General features: G+C 63.9%; 1 protein-coding gene across 1 annotated transcript; it reads left to right on the forward strand.

Annotated features, from left to right (window-relative positions):
• The first annotated feature begins 244 nt into the window (after nucleotides 1-244).
• Nucleotides 245-3319, forward strand: CD248 (CD248 molecule). The gene has a single exon (XM_075005067.1). The coding sequence runs from the start codon at nucleotides 263-265 to the stop codon at nucleotides 2459-2461; it is 2199 nt and encodes a 732-aa protein (XP_074861168.1). The 5' UTR covers nucleotides 245-262; the 3' UTR covers nucleotides 2462-3319.
• The last annotated feature ends 11395 nt before the right edge of the window (nucleotides 3320-14714 follow it).

Here is a 14714-nt window from a genome sequence, read left to right on the forward strand (position 1 = left end):
AGGAGGGGGATCTGTATTTCTCAGCCAGCTGCACACAAGGGAAGATCCCTGCCTGCATTCTCTGGGTCAGGCGGTCCAGGATCCCCTCAGCTGCCCCTCCCAGCTTGTCTCCCCTTCTCCCTGGGCCTGGGCCCAATTCTCTCCCTTACAAGGGCAGGGGCGGGCACTGGCCCATCCTGCCCCTCCCCGCTGAGGGGAAGAGAAGGGCAGGGGAGCTGTGCCGGGGCGCAGAGCCGAGCAGGCAGCCGTGGGCGCCAGGACGATGCTGCGTCTCTGGCTGCTCCTGACGGGGCTGGTGGGGCCAGCGCAGGGTGCCTGGCCGGGGCCTGAGGCTGCCTGGCCGGGGCTGGAGGCTGCCTGCGGCCCCGAGGGCTGCTACGTTGTCTTCCTTCAACGCCGCAGCTTCCTGGAGTCCTGGCGGAGCTGCCGGGAGCGCGGTGGGAACCTGGCCACGCTCAAGCGCCACGAGGAGGCAGTCCAGGTGGCGGAGCTGCTGCAGGCCACAGGCCCAGGTACCGGGCAGCAGCAGCTGTTCTGGATCGGGCTCCAGCGGCAGCCCCGCCAGTGCTTCCCCCAGCGCCCACTGCGCGGTTTCACCTGGACCACCGGCGACCAGGACACGCTTTACACCAACTGGGCGCGGGCTGAGCCGGCCGGGGGCCCCTCGTGCGCCGCCTCGCGCTGCGTGGTGCTGACCTACGGCTCAGCCACGCAGGAGAACTTCCAGTGGCTGGAGGGCTCATGCACCTTGCCCGTGGATGGCTACCTCTGCTACTTCGGCTTCGCTGGCATGTGCCCCAGGCTGGCCACCGAGGAGCTGGGGCGCGTGAGCTACACGACGCCTTTCGGGCAGGTCAGCAGCAGCCTGAGCCACGTCCCCTTCGGTTCCGTGGCCTCCGTGGCCTGCGGCAGCGCAGCCCCTGTCTCGGTGCTGTGCCTGCGGAAGGAGGACGGCTCCGTGGGCTGGTCCAAGGAGGAGCCCCTCTGCGGGGAGGAGCACAAGGACTGGTGCGAGGGGGACAATGGGGGCTGCCAGCAGTTGTGCGTGGATGAGGGGCCCAGCTACTCGTGCGAGTGCCACGCCGGCCATGCCCTGCTGCCCGACGGGCGCTCCTGTGTCCCGGCTGATGGCTGCCACAACCACCCCTGCCAGTTTGAGTGCATGCCCGGGGAGCAGGGCGGGTACCGCTGCCTGTGCCCCGAGGGCTACACGCTGGCCAGCAGCGGACACACGTGCGAGGATGTGGACGAGTGTGCCACAGGGCCATGCGAGCAGCTGTGTGACAACTTCCCTGGCGGATTCCAGTGCCGCTGCCAGGTGGGCTACGAGGCCGACGGGGCTGGTGGCTGCGTCGATGTGGACGAATGTGGTAGTGCCCCGTGCGAGCACCAGTGCGAGAACACAGAGGGCTCCTTCCTGTGCGTGTGCCACCTGGGCTTCAGCCCGGCCGAAGAGGCACCGCGGAACTGTGTGGACAACGACGAGTGTCAGATCCCCGGCGTGTGCCAGCAGATGTGTGTCAACTACGTGGGTGGCTTCGAGTGCTACTGTAACGAGGGCTACGAGCTGGAAGCCAACGGCATCAGCTGTGCCCCCCACGGGGAGCCCCCCGCGCTGGCCACCAGGCACCAGGCCTTCTACCCGCGCTTTGCCCACGAGCAGGGCTGGGGGGCCGAGGTGCTGCAGCTTTGGGGTACAGAGGAGCCTTTCAGCCTGAGCCAGGAGCTCTCCGATTCCACTGCCCGCCCCCCTGACCTGCTCCCAGCAGCGCCGCACGCCAGCATGGGGCATGCAGCCTCCACTGCCCCACCAGCGCCCACAGCCAGCCCCCCAATCCCTCCCACAACCACTGGCTCCCTAGACCCCCCCACCACCCCCCCAATCCCTCCCACGACCACCGGCTCCCTAGAGCCCACCACCACCCCCACAATCCCTCCCACGACCACCGGCTCCCTAGACCCCACCACCGCCCCCCCAATCCCTTCCACATCAACAGCACCTCCAGAGCCCGTGGCTGGCCCCCTAGTTCCCCACACAAGCCCCCCTCTCAGTCCCACAGCAACTAACCCTCCGACCCCCAGCACCAGCTTTCCAAACCCCAGGTCTCCAAGGTCCCCTGGTGCCCCTGCCTCAGCCTACAACAGGGAGGTGGGGGACCCTGCAGCCAGCAGGCCCAGGACCCCACTGCCCCCGTCGGAGGACCCCAGCACCTCTCTAGTTGGGGAGAGGGCACGGAGGAAGCGGGATGACCGTTGGCTGCTTGTGGCGCTGCTGGTTCCTCTCTGCGTCTTCCTGGTGATCATGGTGGCCCTGGGTATTGTGTACTGCACCCGCTGCGGTGCCCGGGCGAAGAGCCGCAGCGTCACCCAGTGCTACCGCTGGGTCACCAGTGCGGGGGGCAAGGGGCCCCCCCACCCAGCTGCAGGGGCCCACCCAGCCACCTGCCGGACCAGCGTCTGAGGCTGCGGGGCCCCAGAGCAGAAAGAGACCAGGACACCCCACACGCTCCCAGCTGGGCCCGGAGACCCCTTGGCTGGGATGCCAGGACTTGTCTGCAGGCCCCCAGCTGGGACCCCGGAGCCTCCTGCAAACTCCTGGCTGGGACATGGAGGCTGATGCCCTCACTGGAGCAAGGCCCATGCAGCCACCCTGAACCCCAGCTGGGGCATGGATACCCACAACTGGAGCCTGGAGCCACCTCCCCGCAGCTGGAACCCCAGAGCCATCCCTGAGCCCCCAGCTGGGACACAGGCCCACCATTTATCTCCCAGCCCTCCAGGTGGAGCCTGGTCCTTCCAGAATTGTCCTGCCTCCATCAGCTGGTGCCTTGGGATTACACGCGGGCCGTCCCGGCGAGGGACTCCATCCTCACCTCACACCGCAGGCTGGCCCTAGGACGAGGACCCCGCTCCCTGGGCCCCATGATCCAGAACAGAGGCATGGATCCCTGCACCCTGGCTGGGCTATGGCCCCCCTTGTCTCCAGTCTTGGGAGTCCCCCTTATCTTGCTCCTCAGACTTCTGCCAAGTGGACACAGGAGCCAACTTCCCTGTTCTGGGGGTCCCCCGGTGACTGTGAGGAGCCCCTGATGGGACCCCCTGGCACAGCCCCCAAAAGCTATGAGAAACTGACAGGGCTGGAGAATTGCTCCCAGAACTCGACAGACCCTGGAACTTGGGGTCACAGAGCCAAGAGGGATGGGAAGTGGGGTGCCTGTTGGAGGGCTCAGGGAGGCCTCTGGGGCATGGAGGTTTGGGGGCCCCCAGCTGCTGTGCCATTGTTAATGTGTGTTGCTCGCACAATAAAGGGTGGAGCCTGCGCAGCCTGCGGCTGGACAGCTTTACTGGGGTGGGGGCTGGGAGTCATCACTCCTGGGCTCTAGTCTAGACAGTTTTACTGGAGGGGGTATCAGCCCCTGCCTCCGTGATGGAGTCGGCCTCAAGTGAGAGGTCTGGGGGGCCACTGGCTCCAGAGCCCCACCCTCAGCCCCCTGGCCAGCTGAGACTCCTGGGTTGTCTCCCAGCTCTGGGAGGGGAGTAGGGTGTGTTGGTTTGGGGAGCAGGAGGCCTGGGTCTCCCTGGGAGCACACAGGGATGTTTGTGTCTGTTGTTACCACTAATGGAAACACAACTAATGCTCCTGGTAGCCAGAAGCTCCCTCTGGCAGCCCCCGCTCCCCACAGGGCCTTCTTCCCCAAGAGAGAAATGGCACCCCAGAGCATGTGCCCCACTGGGGTGGGTGTGGCCCCTTAACTGAAGCTAAGAGTAACCCAGCCCCCTCCCCCCACCCCCGCCGCTAAGCTGGGCTGTCTGGCTCTTAGGCTGACTGAGGGCAGGCCTGGTGGTTGGGGGCAGACCTCCTTCAGGCTGTGAGAAGAGGGTAGGGGCTCACTTCCTGTGCCAAACTACACTGCAGTGAGCCGTTGCCCTGCAGTCCAGAGGTGGCTACATCTCTGGGCCGGGGAAGGGATCCCTACCCCCTGCTCAGCTCCAGGAGTGGCTTCATCTCAATGCCAGGTGAGGAGCCCCTATGTAAACAGCTGCCTGCGCTCCACACCAGAGGTGGCTGCATTTTTGCACCAGGCCAGGGATCTCTACCCCATGCTTAGCCCCAGCAGTGGCTGCATCTTAATACCAGTGCAGGGACCGTGTGTAAACAGCTACCCGTGCTCCACACCAGAGGTGGCTGCAGCACCGGGGCCGGGAAGTGATTTATCTATATACAATGTGTACAACCCATTAGTGAGTACTTTCAGCTGCGTCTGGCTATGGATATTCTACAGCTTTCATGCAGGGAAATATGTCCTGTTTTTCCAGCCCTCGTCGCCTTCCTCCCGCTCCAGCTCTGCCTGTGCCTGTCAGTCCGGATCCTCAGCCTTTTGTTAGCCCAGGTCTGGGCAACACCCCCCCCCACCGCCGTGCAGTGAAGGGTTAATACAGTGGGAGCCCAGGGGGCCCCCCCACCCCAGCTGGATGGAGGGAAGGTTTCCTGGGCTCCCTGCCCCAGAGCCGCCCGGCCCTTAGCACAAACTGGAAACAGACTCTGGCCTGATGCAAATACTTGGCAAACAAAGGCCCCCAGGCACCTAGCGGGGAGGTGGGAGGGGGCCGGGAGAGGAAGGGGGGCAGGGGGAGGGAAAGATGCGTTGGCTCTTTCCACTGATTGAATTTCCCAATGTCTGTGCCCAGCTAAACCCCTGTTCCCAATGTGCCAAGACAACACACACACACACTCTTGCACACACTGATGTGTGACGCACACACATGCACTGACATTGCCCCCAGGGATACATACACACACATTCCCAGAAACAGGCTCACATGCGACACACACACCAAGCGACACACTGACACATGCACACACAGACACACACACCACAAGCCACACTCACATGCACTGACACATGCACACTCAGTGACACACATACACACACACACTGACACTAACATGGCCACACATTGACACACCCACCCAGACAGTCACATGCACACACTGATGCAGGCATGCCCAGAGACACACTGACGAGCACCCATCTACACAGTCACGGTCACGTGCGCACCGAGCCGAACCAGCCCCAAGCACCCAGAGGCACACTCACGTGCCCACATTTTGACAAGCATACCCCCAAGCCACACACACAACTCACACACCCACTGATGTGAGCACTGATTCATGCCCCCCCCCCCGCAACATTCACACCCATTGCCTCTCCAGGCCGTGCTCACAAGCACACACCCCTGGAGCCGCACCCACAGCCCTTGAGCCGAGCGCACACATGCTGGTGGGAGCTCCCTCACACACGGCTGAACGCCCACACCCAGAGACTCCCCATGAGCCGTGTTTGAACACCCCTTGAGGTGCACACGCGTGTGTACACACACCCAGGGCTGTGAACACGAGTGTGAGACAGCTGGGTGTTTTGTCCCTGTGCAAATGTGTTCTCGCCCTGCCCCCTGCTGGCTGGACCAGGGAACAGCGCAGGTCCTGGGTCCTCTGCGGGTGGTTGCGTGGGGGCCGGGGTGAGGCGCTGCCATCCCCAGCTATGGGCTGTAAGGGGGTGTGCACCGCCCCCCCATGCCTAGCTTGCCTGTGGGCCAGCGCCAGGCCACGGGGGGCCGTGGGTCAGGACTGGGGGGCACGGGTGGAGCGGGAGGGGCTGGCACTGCAGGGCTGTGAGGCAGGCCGGGTGAGCCCCATTGTCCCTGGTTCTCTGCGGCGCCCCCCCCCCCCCCCCCCGAGCCGGACAGGAATGTGCCGGAGAGGGAGGAAATGTGGGGAAGGGTTAATTAGAGCCAGACGGGTGGAGCAGCCAGAAGAATCCCGGCTCTGTGGGGCCTAATGAAGAGCAGATGGGGCTGTGTGCTTAGGACAGGACAGGGACCCCACCACGGCCTAGCTCCCCCACCCCCTCTGGCGTGGCTGCCCCCCCATTGTCCTAACCCCCCACAGAACAGCCCATCACAGCCCTGCTGGCCATGCCCACAACTCCCCTGCTACTCCCACAGTGCACCGCAATACCTGCCCTCAGGCCCATCAGCCCCGCCAACAGCCCTGCCTGCCCTCCACACAGGTGCCCCCTTCCTTGACATGCCTGAGAGCCCCCCAGACCTAACGGCCCATTGCCCCATAGCCTAGCCATGCCCCAAGGGGACCCCCATAGCTTTCTGCCACAGAACTCCTCCAGCCCAGGGGGCCCCCCCGAGCACCTACAGAGCATGAACCCCACCAACGCGCTGTTGAGAGTGGGTGGCCTTTACTGCAGGGCATTAAAGGGAGGTTGATCACTGTTCCCTGTGGTGGGGAGATGCTACCTAGGGGCCAGGCAGAGGACTGTGTGGACAAAGTGTGGGTGCAAAGGGCTGAGTGGGTGCCCGTGGGGGCAGGCGCTGTGGGCGCGAGGGGCTGGGTGGGTGCCCATGGGGGCAGGCGCTGTGGGCGTGAGGGGCTGGGTGGGTGCCCGTGGGGGCAGGCGCTGTGGGCACGAGGGGCTGGGTGGGTGCCCGTGGGGGCAGGCGCTGTGGGCGTGAGGGGCTGGGTGGGTGCCCGTGGGGGCAGGCGCTGTGGGCACGAGGGGCTGGGTGGGTGCCCGTGGGGGCAGGTGCTGTGGGCACGAGGGGCTGGGTGGGTGCCCGTGGGGGCAGGTGCTGTGGGCGCGAGGGGCTGGGTGGGTGCCCATGGGGGCAGGCGCTGTGGGCGTGGGGGGGGCTGGGTGGATGCTTGGGCAGGGCAGTGAGTTTGTTGGGTGGAGTGGGGCCGCAGGGGCATCCACCCAAGTGCAGAAATCTGGACCTCAAAGACTCAGTCTGACCTTGTAGCCTGGTGCCCCCCAAGTCACTCATGACCTTTGAGCATGTGGTGCAATTAACCAGACTGCAGCCCCCCCATGCCCCTCCCCCACTGCATGGACCCACCAGGCTGGGCCCAGCAGTGGGGATGGGGAGCAGCCATCTGGGTCAGGCAGGGGGCAGAGCTGAAGGGGGGCTGGGAAAGGAAGTCTCGGGACCACCCAGTGAGTCCCAGCCATGGCTCCGCTGCTAGAGCCAGAACAAGGCACAGAAAACTGGGGAACCACCTCCAGTTCTGCCAATGCGCCTCACTCCTGACCTTCCGGCCCCACTATCCCAGATCTGTGCTCCCCACAGCTCAGCTGCTGCCCCTCGGTCCTGACCCCCATCCCTCTTCTATCCTAGTGCTGCCCCCTCTCCCTTCTCTGCCAGTGCCTGGGACTCCTGTCCCACAGATCCCAGCCCTGAGCTGCCACCTGAGGAGAGACCCTGGCAGGGCAGCCTGGCCCATCCTTGTGCCATGAGATGGTCCCTAGAAATCAGGCTTCTGCATAGATAGGAGCAGCCCAGGCAGTCTGTTTACCTTGGCGGTTGCTCCAGTTCCACCCCCAGCCATGCTTCCGGCCGACTCCCCCACAGAGCAGCGATATGGGGGAGGAACAGGCTCATCTTACAGGATCCCAGCCTGGGAATAGCAGGGGGCTGTGGGTGGGGGCTGAGGGTCACCAGCAGAGCTGGAGGAGGGGCCCCCGAGCCTGTCTGAGGAGGTGGGTACAGGAGCCCTTGCTGTGCCCCTCACAACTGCTGTGGGGGAGGCATGCACGGTGAGTGTGTGTTGGTGCAGGGCTGGTTCTGCGTGTGAGCCAGTTGGGAAAAGTGGCTGTGCCAGTGTGTGTGCGTGGCCAGGTGCATGGTGGTGTCTGGATGCAATGCAGCATGTATGCACAAGCAGCCAGGGTGCACACAAACACAACCAGCGAGGGTGCAGCTGCGTGTGTGTCAGTGCAATGTGTGAACGAGCCCAGCCAGGTGGGAGGGTGTCTGTGTGTGTCAGGGGAATGTATGTGCATGCACAGCCAGCTGTGAATCAGTGCAGTGTGTGAGTGTGCATGTCCAGGTGCACATGAGTGTTAGTGAAGTGTGTAAGTGTGCACAGTCAGGTGTGCAGGGATGTCAGTGCAACATGTGAGTGTGCATGTCCAGGTGCACACAAGTATTAGTGCAGTGTGTAAGTGTGCACAGTCAGGCGTGCAGGGATGTCAGTGCAATGTGTGAGTGTGCATGTCCAGGTGCACACAAGTATTAGTGCAGTGTGTAACTGTGCACAGTCAGGTGTGCAGGGATGTCAGTGCAATGTGTGAGTGTGCATGTCCAGGTGCACACGTGTGTTAGTGCAATGTGTAAGTGTGCATAGTCAGGTGTGCAGGGGTGTCAGTGCAATGTATGAGTGTGCATGTCCAGGTCCACAGGAGTGCCAGTGCAATGTGCATGTGCACTCACCTGCGGGCAGGGGTATGCTGTCTGTGTGTACACGCACTTTGAGCCAGCTGGTCTGGAGATTAGCGCCTGTGCACGAGTGTGGGTGTGCAAGAAAAGTGCATGCTGGACTGCCTCCGGCGAGCCGGACAGCAGCAGGGGCTCTGGGGTGGAAGGGATGTAGGTGGCATGGGAGGGAGAGAAACGGGCTGGTTCACCATCACGATCACAAAGGCCCAAGGGGAGTGTGTGTGAAAAGGAGCCCTGGGCACAACCACAGAGACGCTGAACCACCCTGGCTCTGTCCCCCGCACCTGTGTCCCTGGCTCCAGAGGGGAGGGATGGGGCCTAGTGCGTTAGAGGGGGTGGTCGGGAAGCCAGGACTCCTGGGTCCCTCTGTGCAGGGAGGGGCTAGCTGTGTAGCTCAGGCTGGCTGGGTGGTGGGGCAGGAGCAGGCCTGGCTTGCTTAGGTTGAGAGGATGAGTCCGTGCCCAGCGCCCCCACCCCCAATCTCAAGGACTTCAGACACTCCTTCTGGGGGAAGGGCAAGACACAGGGGGCTGAAAGTGCACATGGGGGGAAGAGCCAAAGCGAGGCGGGGGCAGGGCTGGGCCTGCTGCCTGCGTCCAGGTAGGGCCGCCGTGTCCACAGCGGTGAGGACGCTCTGTTAGGCCCGTCCTCAAGGCTGTTTTTGTCGGGTCTCCCAGCAGTGGGCAGAGCCCAGTGTATCCTGGCCGGCTAGCTGGGGGGGCGGCAGAGCTGCGGAGGAGCACAGGGACTGAGGGACACGGGAGGCTGAGCCCTCGCTCAGTGGGGAGCTTGGACTCTGTAAGGGGCAAGGCCCAGGCCCTGCTAAACCCATCTCCCCTCTATGGGACCTGTTCCGTGCCTGGTGGACCCATCATCAGGCTGAGGGGGGGCACAAGCTTCACACGACATGGTGCCCCCCACAGCCCACCGTGCTGTCCCCGCCACGCGTCACCCCCAGCTGGAATAGAGCCCAGGAGTCCTGACTCCCACCCTGGCTGGCACAGCCCCTCCCTCCCAACCTGCAGCCCCCTGCTAGCCCAGCCTGGCCTCTGTTCCATCGCTGTGCTTGCTCTGGGGCAGGGATGCAGCTGTGGTGCTCAAAGGGGGAAGGAGGCCCCCTGGGGAAGCCCCCCCCCCGCCCCCAAAGGGGGCAGAGTGGGAATGTTTGAGGCTTGACAGTCTGGGAGGAGTCACCAGCATCACCAGCAAAGTATCTGAGCAAAGAGCCAAAGGATGGGCTGGGAGAGCAGGGCCAAGCTTTGTGTGGGACCCAGGGGCCCTTCTCCTCTGGGGATGCCAGGGCCCCGCTGACCCCAGCACCCAGGTGGGGGGGTGGGAGCGCTTGGCTCCAGGGGTTGGGACACCAGGCAGGGAAGGGTGGTGAAGGCGGGGAACCTGGAGGCTGGGGTGTGGGCAGGTCCCCCGGGGCCGGGGCCCATTCGGGTAGGAGCCAGACGTGATTCTGCTCAGCTGGGCTGAGCAGCCCCAGCGTGGAGCCGGCCCGGCCGCCAGGTCCGAGCCCGCTGGAGGAGGGGCGGAGTGTGTCGGGGAGCAGAGCTTCAGGACACCCCACCGCCCCAGGGAAGGTGAGTCACCATGGCCGGAATGTGTTGGGCTCACACGTTCCCTGCTCACACCCACCCCACCCGACACAGGCCGGCTGGGCCCACAACAACATCTGGAGCTGCTCAGCCGCCGGAGCGCCCCGTGGGGGGGGGGCAGGGAGAGCCAAAACAGGCTCATGTGCTAGGTTTCGTGGGGCCTGCAGCTCCCCTCCTCTAGCCCCTGCTGGCTCAGTGCCCCCCAACCACACTGGGTGCCACTCCCTGGGACCCCTTCAGAGCTGAGTCTGGGCGGGAAAGGGGGTCTAACATCCCAGGGCAGGGAGTGGTACCCAGGACTCCCAGCTCTAGCCAGGGAACCCCATCCCCTGCCACAGCCAGGGCACAGAACCGAGGGGTCCCGGTTCCCATGGAGCGTGTTCCATCACTTCCTGCAGCCCAGTGGTTTGGTCCCTCAGCCCTGTGCAGTGTGGGACAGACGCTGCTTAGCATCTGGGAGCGCGTGGGCCGGACTGGCTTCCCAGCCCCCTGGGGCCTGAATTCCTGGGGAACGTGGCCCCAGCAGGAAAGGAAAGCAACGGCTTCTCAGCGCCGGGGGGTAAATATAGCTCGGGGTGGGCAGGGGGTCACACAGGAAGGACAGGGTGGGGGCTTCCGGCCGGCCCTCTCCGTCCTTGAGTGACTTCCAGCGAAAGCGACACAGCCCTGGGCGTCCTCCTCCCCCACAGGCAGGGTGGGAGCCAGCACCCGGCGGTGGGACAGCCAGCGGAGCCAGGACTGGAGACCCCCACCTTGGGGCGAGATGGCGAGATGGCGGCCGCATCCCACAGAGGGACAAGCCCAGTGTCCCACACCTCTCAGATGCAGAGGGGCTGACGCCTGGGGGGGGAGAACGGCGCTGGGAGATGCAGCCTGCCTCTAGGCTCTACCACCTCTGTGTGTGTGTTGTGGGGGGCTGGGGGAGAGACAGAAACCTTGGCCATGAGGTACATTCCTGCAGCTCCCAGACTGGTACGCCCCCCGACACAGATATGGCCCAAAGGGAGCTGGGGGTCCTCTGACGGGGCCCAGGGGAGGCGACAGCTCTGCCTGTCCAAGAGAGACCGGTGGCGTCAGGGCCCACTGGACAGCATGCGTGGGGAGCAACCCAGAGCGGGGTTGACACGGCCCACCCCAGATCCCTAACAGACCTTCCTCTGGTCCCCTGAGGGAGAGAGGTCCCACTATAAACAGCCCCCCCCCATGCTCCACCCCAGAAGCAGCTGCAGCTCAGCACCAGGTGAGGGATCCCTGCACAAACATGACCCCCTGCAGCACTTCTGTCTCCAGCCCCACACTGAGGCACAAGGAGCCGCACTGGTAGCAAGGGGCGAGCCCCCAGGGCACCCTCACAATTTCACTTTGAGCTCCTCCATCCAGCCGACGCCTGGGCCTGTCTAAGCTCTGAGTCGGGGGGGGCTGACTGGGAACAGCGGTGGGGGTGTCCCAGGGCCATAGTCCCCTTCCTCTCCACCAGGGTCTGCTCAGCTGCCCCCGCCCCAGTTCCCCATCCCAGGATAGAACAAACTGTGTGTGCTGTTCCAAGCTCCCCTTGGATGAGCTCACCCCGCACGGCCCCCATGCAGGGCAGGGCTTCAAGGGTCACGCAGTGTCCACTGGGCCTGGGTGGTGCTGGCTCAGCCTGGAGCAGACCCAGAGACCAATGGCTGGAGTTGGGGGGGAGGGGAGGGAGACCCAGAGAGCAGCTCTTCCACATCATAGTCTGGCAGTGTGTGTGTGTGTGGGGGGGGATGCACAGAACTCCTCCCCCACACCAGCGCCCCCCCCCATACAGCGCATCCCCCTGCCCCAGCTCACACATCCTGGGGCAGGAAATCCCCCCTCCCCCCCAGGTCTCCCTCCCTCGCCCCCAGCACACCTCAGGACCCCCGCAACCATAACTGCACAGAAGACCCCTGACCCTCACATCCCGCCCTGCCCTCAGCACCCCCCACAAGCAGCCTGCCCTCCTCTCAATGTGCCCTCCGCCGAACGGGCCCAGAGCAATCCCACCACAGCCTGGGCCAGCCATGCAGGGCGCAGGCCCCATGAAGGGCACAGCCCGCTTTGCTGGGTGGGGTGGCAGGTGTGACCTGGGCCGTTCCCCACCACTCGGAGGCAGCCGGTCCCTTGCCCTGGGGCTGGATGGGCGCCGGCCCGGCCTCACTGCACAGGCCGGGCGCGGCCATCGGGGTGGAGGAGCCATCCACATTCGCTCCCAGCCCACATGAGCTCAGAGCAGCCTCAGCTGCTCCCAGCGCCGCTGGCCCTGGGACAGGCTGACGCAAGGGCAGGGAATTGGGGCTGGAGCGGGAGGGTGGGTGGGACGGGGACAGGGGTCAGTGCCCAGGGATAGAACTGGGCCAGTCACAGGGCGTCAGCTGCTGTAGCTGGTGCGGCCGAAGATCCAGCAGCCTGACCAATGCACACAGCTCTGCCGGTGCACTTCCACCACAGCCCTGGGCTCGCCCGTGCCCTGCCCCCCTGCCCCTCAAAGCCCCAGTCCCAGGTCCCCCCACAGCCTGACCCACTGCCTCTGGCCAGCCCAGCCAGGGTCTCCCCAGCCACATCCTGACCCACTGCCTCTGGCCGGCCCAGCCAGGGTCTCCCCCGCCACATCCTGACCCACTGCCTCTGGCTGGCCCAGCCCTGGGCTCTCCCCACCACACTCCTGAGTGACAAGTCCCCCTGTGAGGGACAGGGATGGAGCGATATTGCTCCCTGCAGGCACAATTGCAGCACTGCAGCAGGATGCAGGCTCCTGGCTCTACCAGCATTTCCACCCAGTGCGCAGGGGCAGGGAATGAGACACGGGCCTTGCCCTCCTGGAGGGCACCAGGCCCAGGGCTGGGGGGCTGGCTGGCTGGCAGGCACAGGCCATATCTTTCTCACACCACACACACAAGGGCTCCTTTGCAAATGAACTCCTCTAGCTTCGGCCCTGCTCTGCACACTGGGTCTCCGCCCTAGGCCCGTGGGGCGGGCTGGGGCTGCACACAGAGGCTGGTTTTGTTGAGCAGCAGCTATCCCAGCACGGCTCCTCGGTGGGTTGCATTTGCTGAGGATACAAGTGAGGGGCCTCTTGTGTACAGCTCGCCTGTACGCTGGTACAGCGGTGTCCTCCCCAGAGCCGGAGGGGTCCTCGTACCTCGGGCCGAGACCAGGAGAGCACCAACCACAGCCCTTGTGTGAGTGTGGCCTGGCTCTTGCTCTGCTCTGCCTACCCCTGTGACCGAAATGCACATGTGCCACAGGCCCTCACAGAGATTTTTGCCAGCAGGGTCCCTCTGGGCCACCCCCTTTGGCCCCCCATGGCCATTTTTAAGGTTGCACAAGTGAAGTGGATAACTGTCCTCTCTCCTGCTGCTGCTACACTCCAGCAGCCTCCAGAGCAGGAGCTCAGAGCCCTGCCTGCCACCCACTGGGGAACCACCTGCCCAAGCATCTGACAGATGCCACCACCAGTGTGTGGTACCTGGGAAGGGGCTGGGGAGAGCCCCATGTGGCAGCTTGGGTCTGAGAATGCTCCTCTGGTGGCCCAGGAATGACACCTTCAAGCCTTGACAAAGAAGTTCTAAGTGGGCTTGAGGGATCTTGAGTGGCAGCCTCAAAACACATCAGCCTACAGCTCAGCTGCAGAGCACCAGCCTTCCTCCAGCCAATGGGGCAGACAGGATCAGGGAGAGCCGCATAGTTTTGGTGTCTGGAGATAAAAAGCTAAAGTCTCCAAACACAGGTTGCATATAACGTGGTCTCATCCCAGTAGCACATTTCAGCTGGCACCCAGCCTTACCAGGGCAACACCGCAAAGCAGCCTGTCGCAGTGAGGCAGCATGCTCTGCCTCAGTTTCCCCACAACAGTCTTCAGGGTACTCCAGCCATAGGAAGGCCAGGCTGCAGTGACGTGGTCCTCCAGGTAACCCATGAACAGACATCCACCCTGTCCTGGGAATCAACGCCCAGTCCCCCTGCCGCAAGCCTATACCCCATCCATCCTTCCTTCCCAAGGGCTCTGTCTCCTTCCCTCTAAGGCTATGTCTACACGAGATTAGGTTGAATTTGTTAAGGTCAGTTTTGCACAGGTTGAACCTCTCTCATCTGGCACGCTCAGCACCCGACCGGAGCCGGAGAAGAGAATTTGCCGGGGAGGTCAGTATTGCCGAGCACATTCCCAACACTTCTGCTGCTCACTGGGCTCTTGGAAGACATTTAGGGGTAAACTACAGCTAAACAACAGCACAGAACACTGAGCACCAGGACTGGTGGCAGTAAACAAACTTTATGGGACCCTGGGAAACTTGGCCACTCCCATGAGTAGTCCTCCAGCTAACTAAAATCACGCCGGATTACAGACGTTGCCAGAAGAGAGAGTGTCGGGCTAGAGAGATTCATCCTGTCGCACCCAGTTTTGTACACTCGAGGCTGCATGTCCACCCTGGCCCACGAACTCGAGGGAGGGCATCCCCGTCGGGGTGAGCAGCTTCGCCTCTGTCAACAATGCACATGGCCACCTGTCCCACAGGTCCTGCCGCCCCCTCGCATTGTGGGCTAAGCGCCAAGTGTTCAATGGGACTAAGACGGGCCGCAGGTGGTGCGGGCTGTGCACCGTCAGCCTCCCATAGCGCACTGCTCTCTTCCCCCGCCCGTTGGAAAGCAACAGCAAAAAGCAGTCGTGTGCCCTTCTGCTGGTGCAGACGCCATTGCAAGGGTATCGCAGAACCCGGCCAGCATCAAGCTGCTGCGGCAGGCATTGCTGTACAGAGCCCCCACCCTCCGAAAGCTCAGCGCCCAAGGAGGTGTCCCCAGCTGAGCCCCAGGTTT

Source organism: Carettochelys insculpta, chromosome 11, assembly GCF_033958435.1.
Source record: "Carettochelys insculpta isolate YL-2023 chromosome 11, ASM3395843v1, whole genome shotgun sequence".
Classification (NCBI taxonomy): Eukaryota; Metazoa; Chordata; order Testudines; family Carettochelyidae; genus Carettochelys; species Carettochelys insculpta.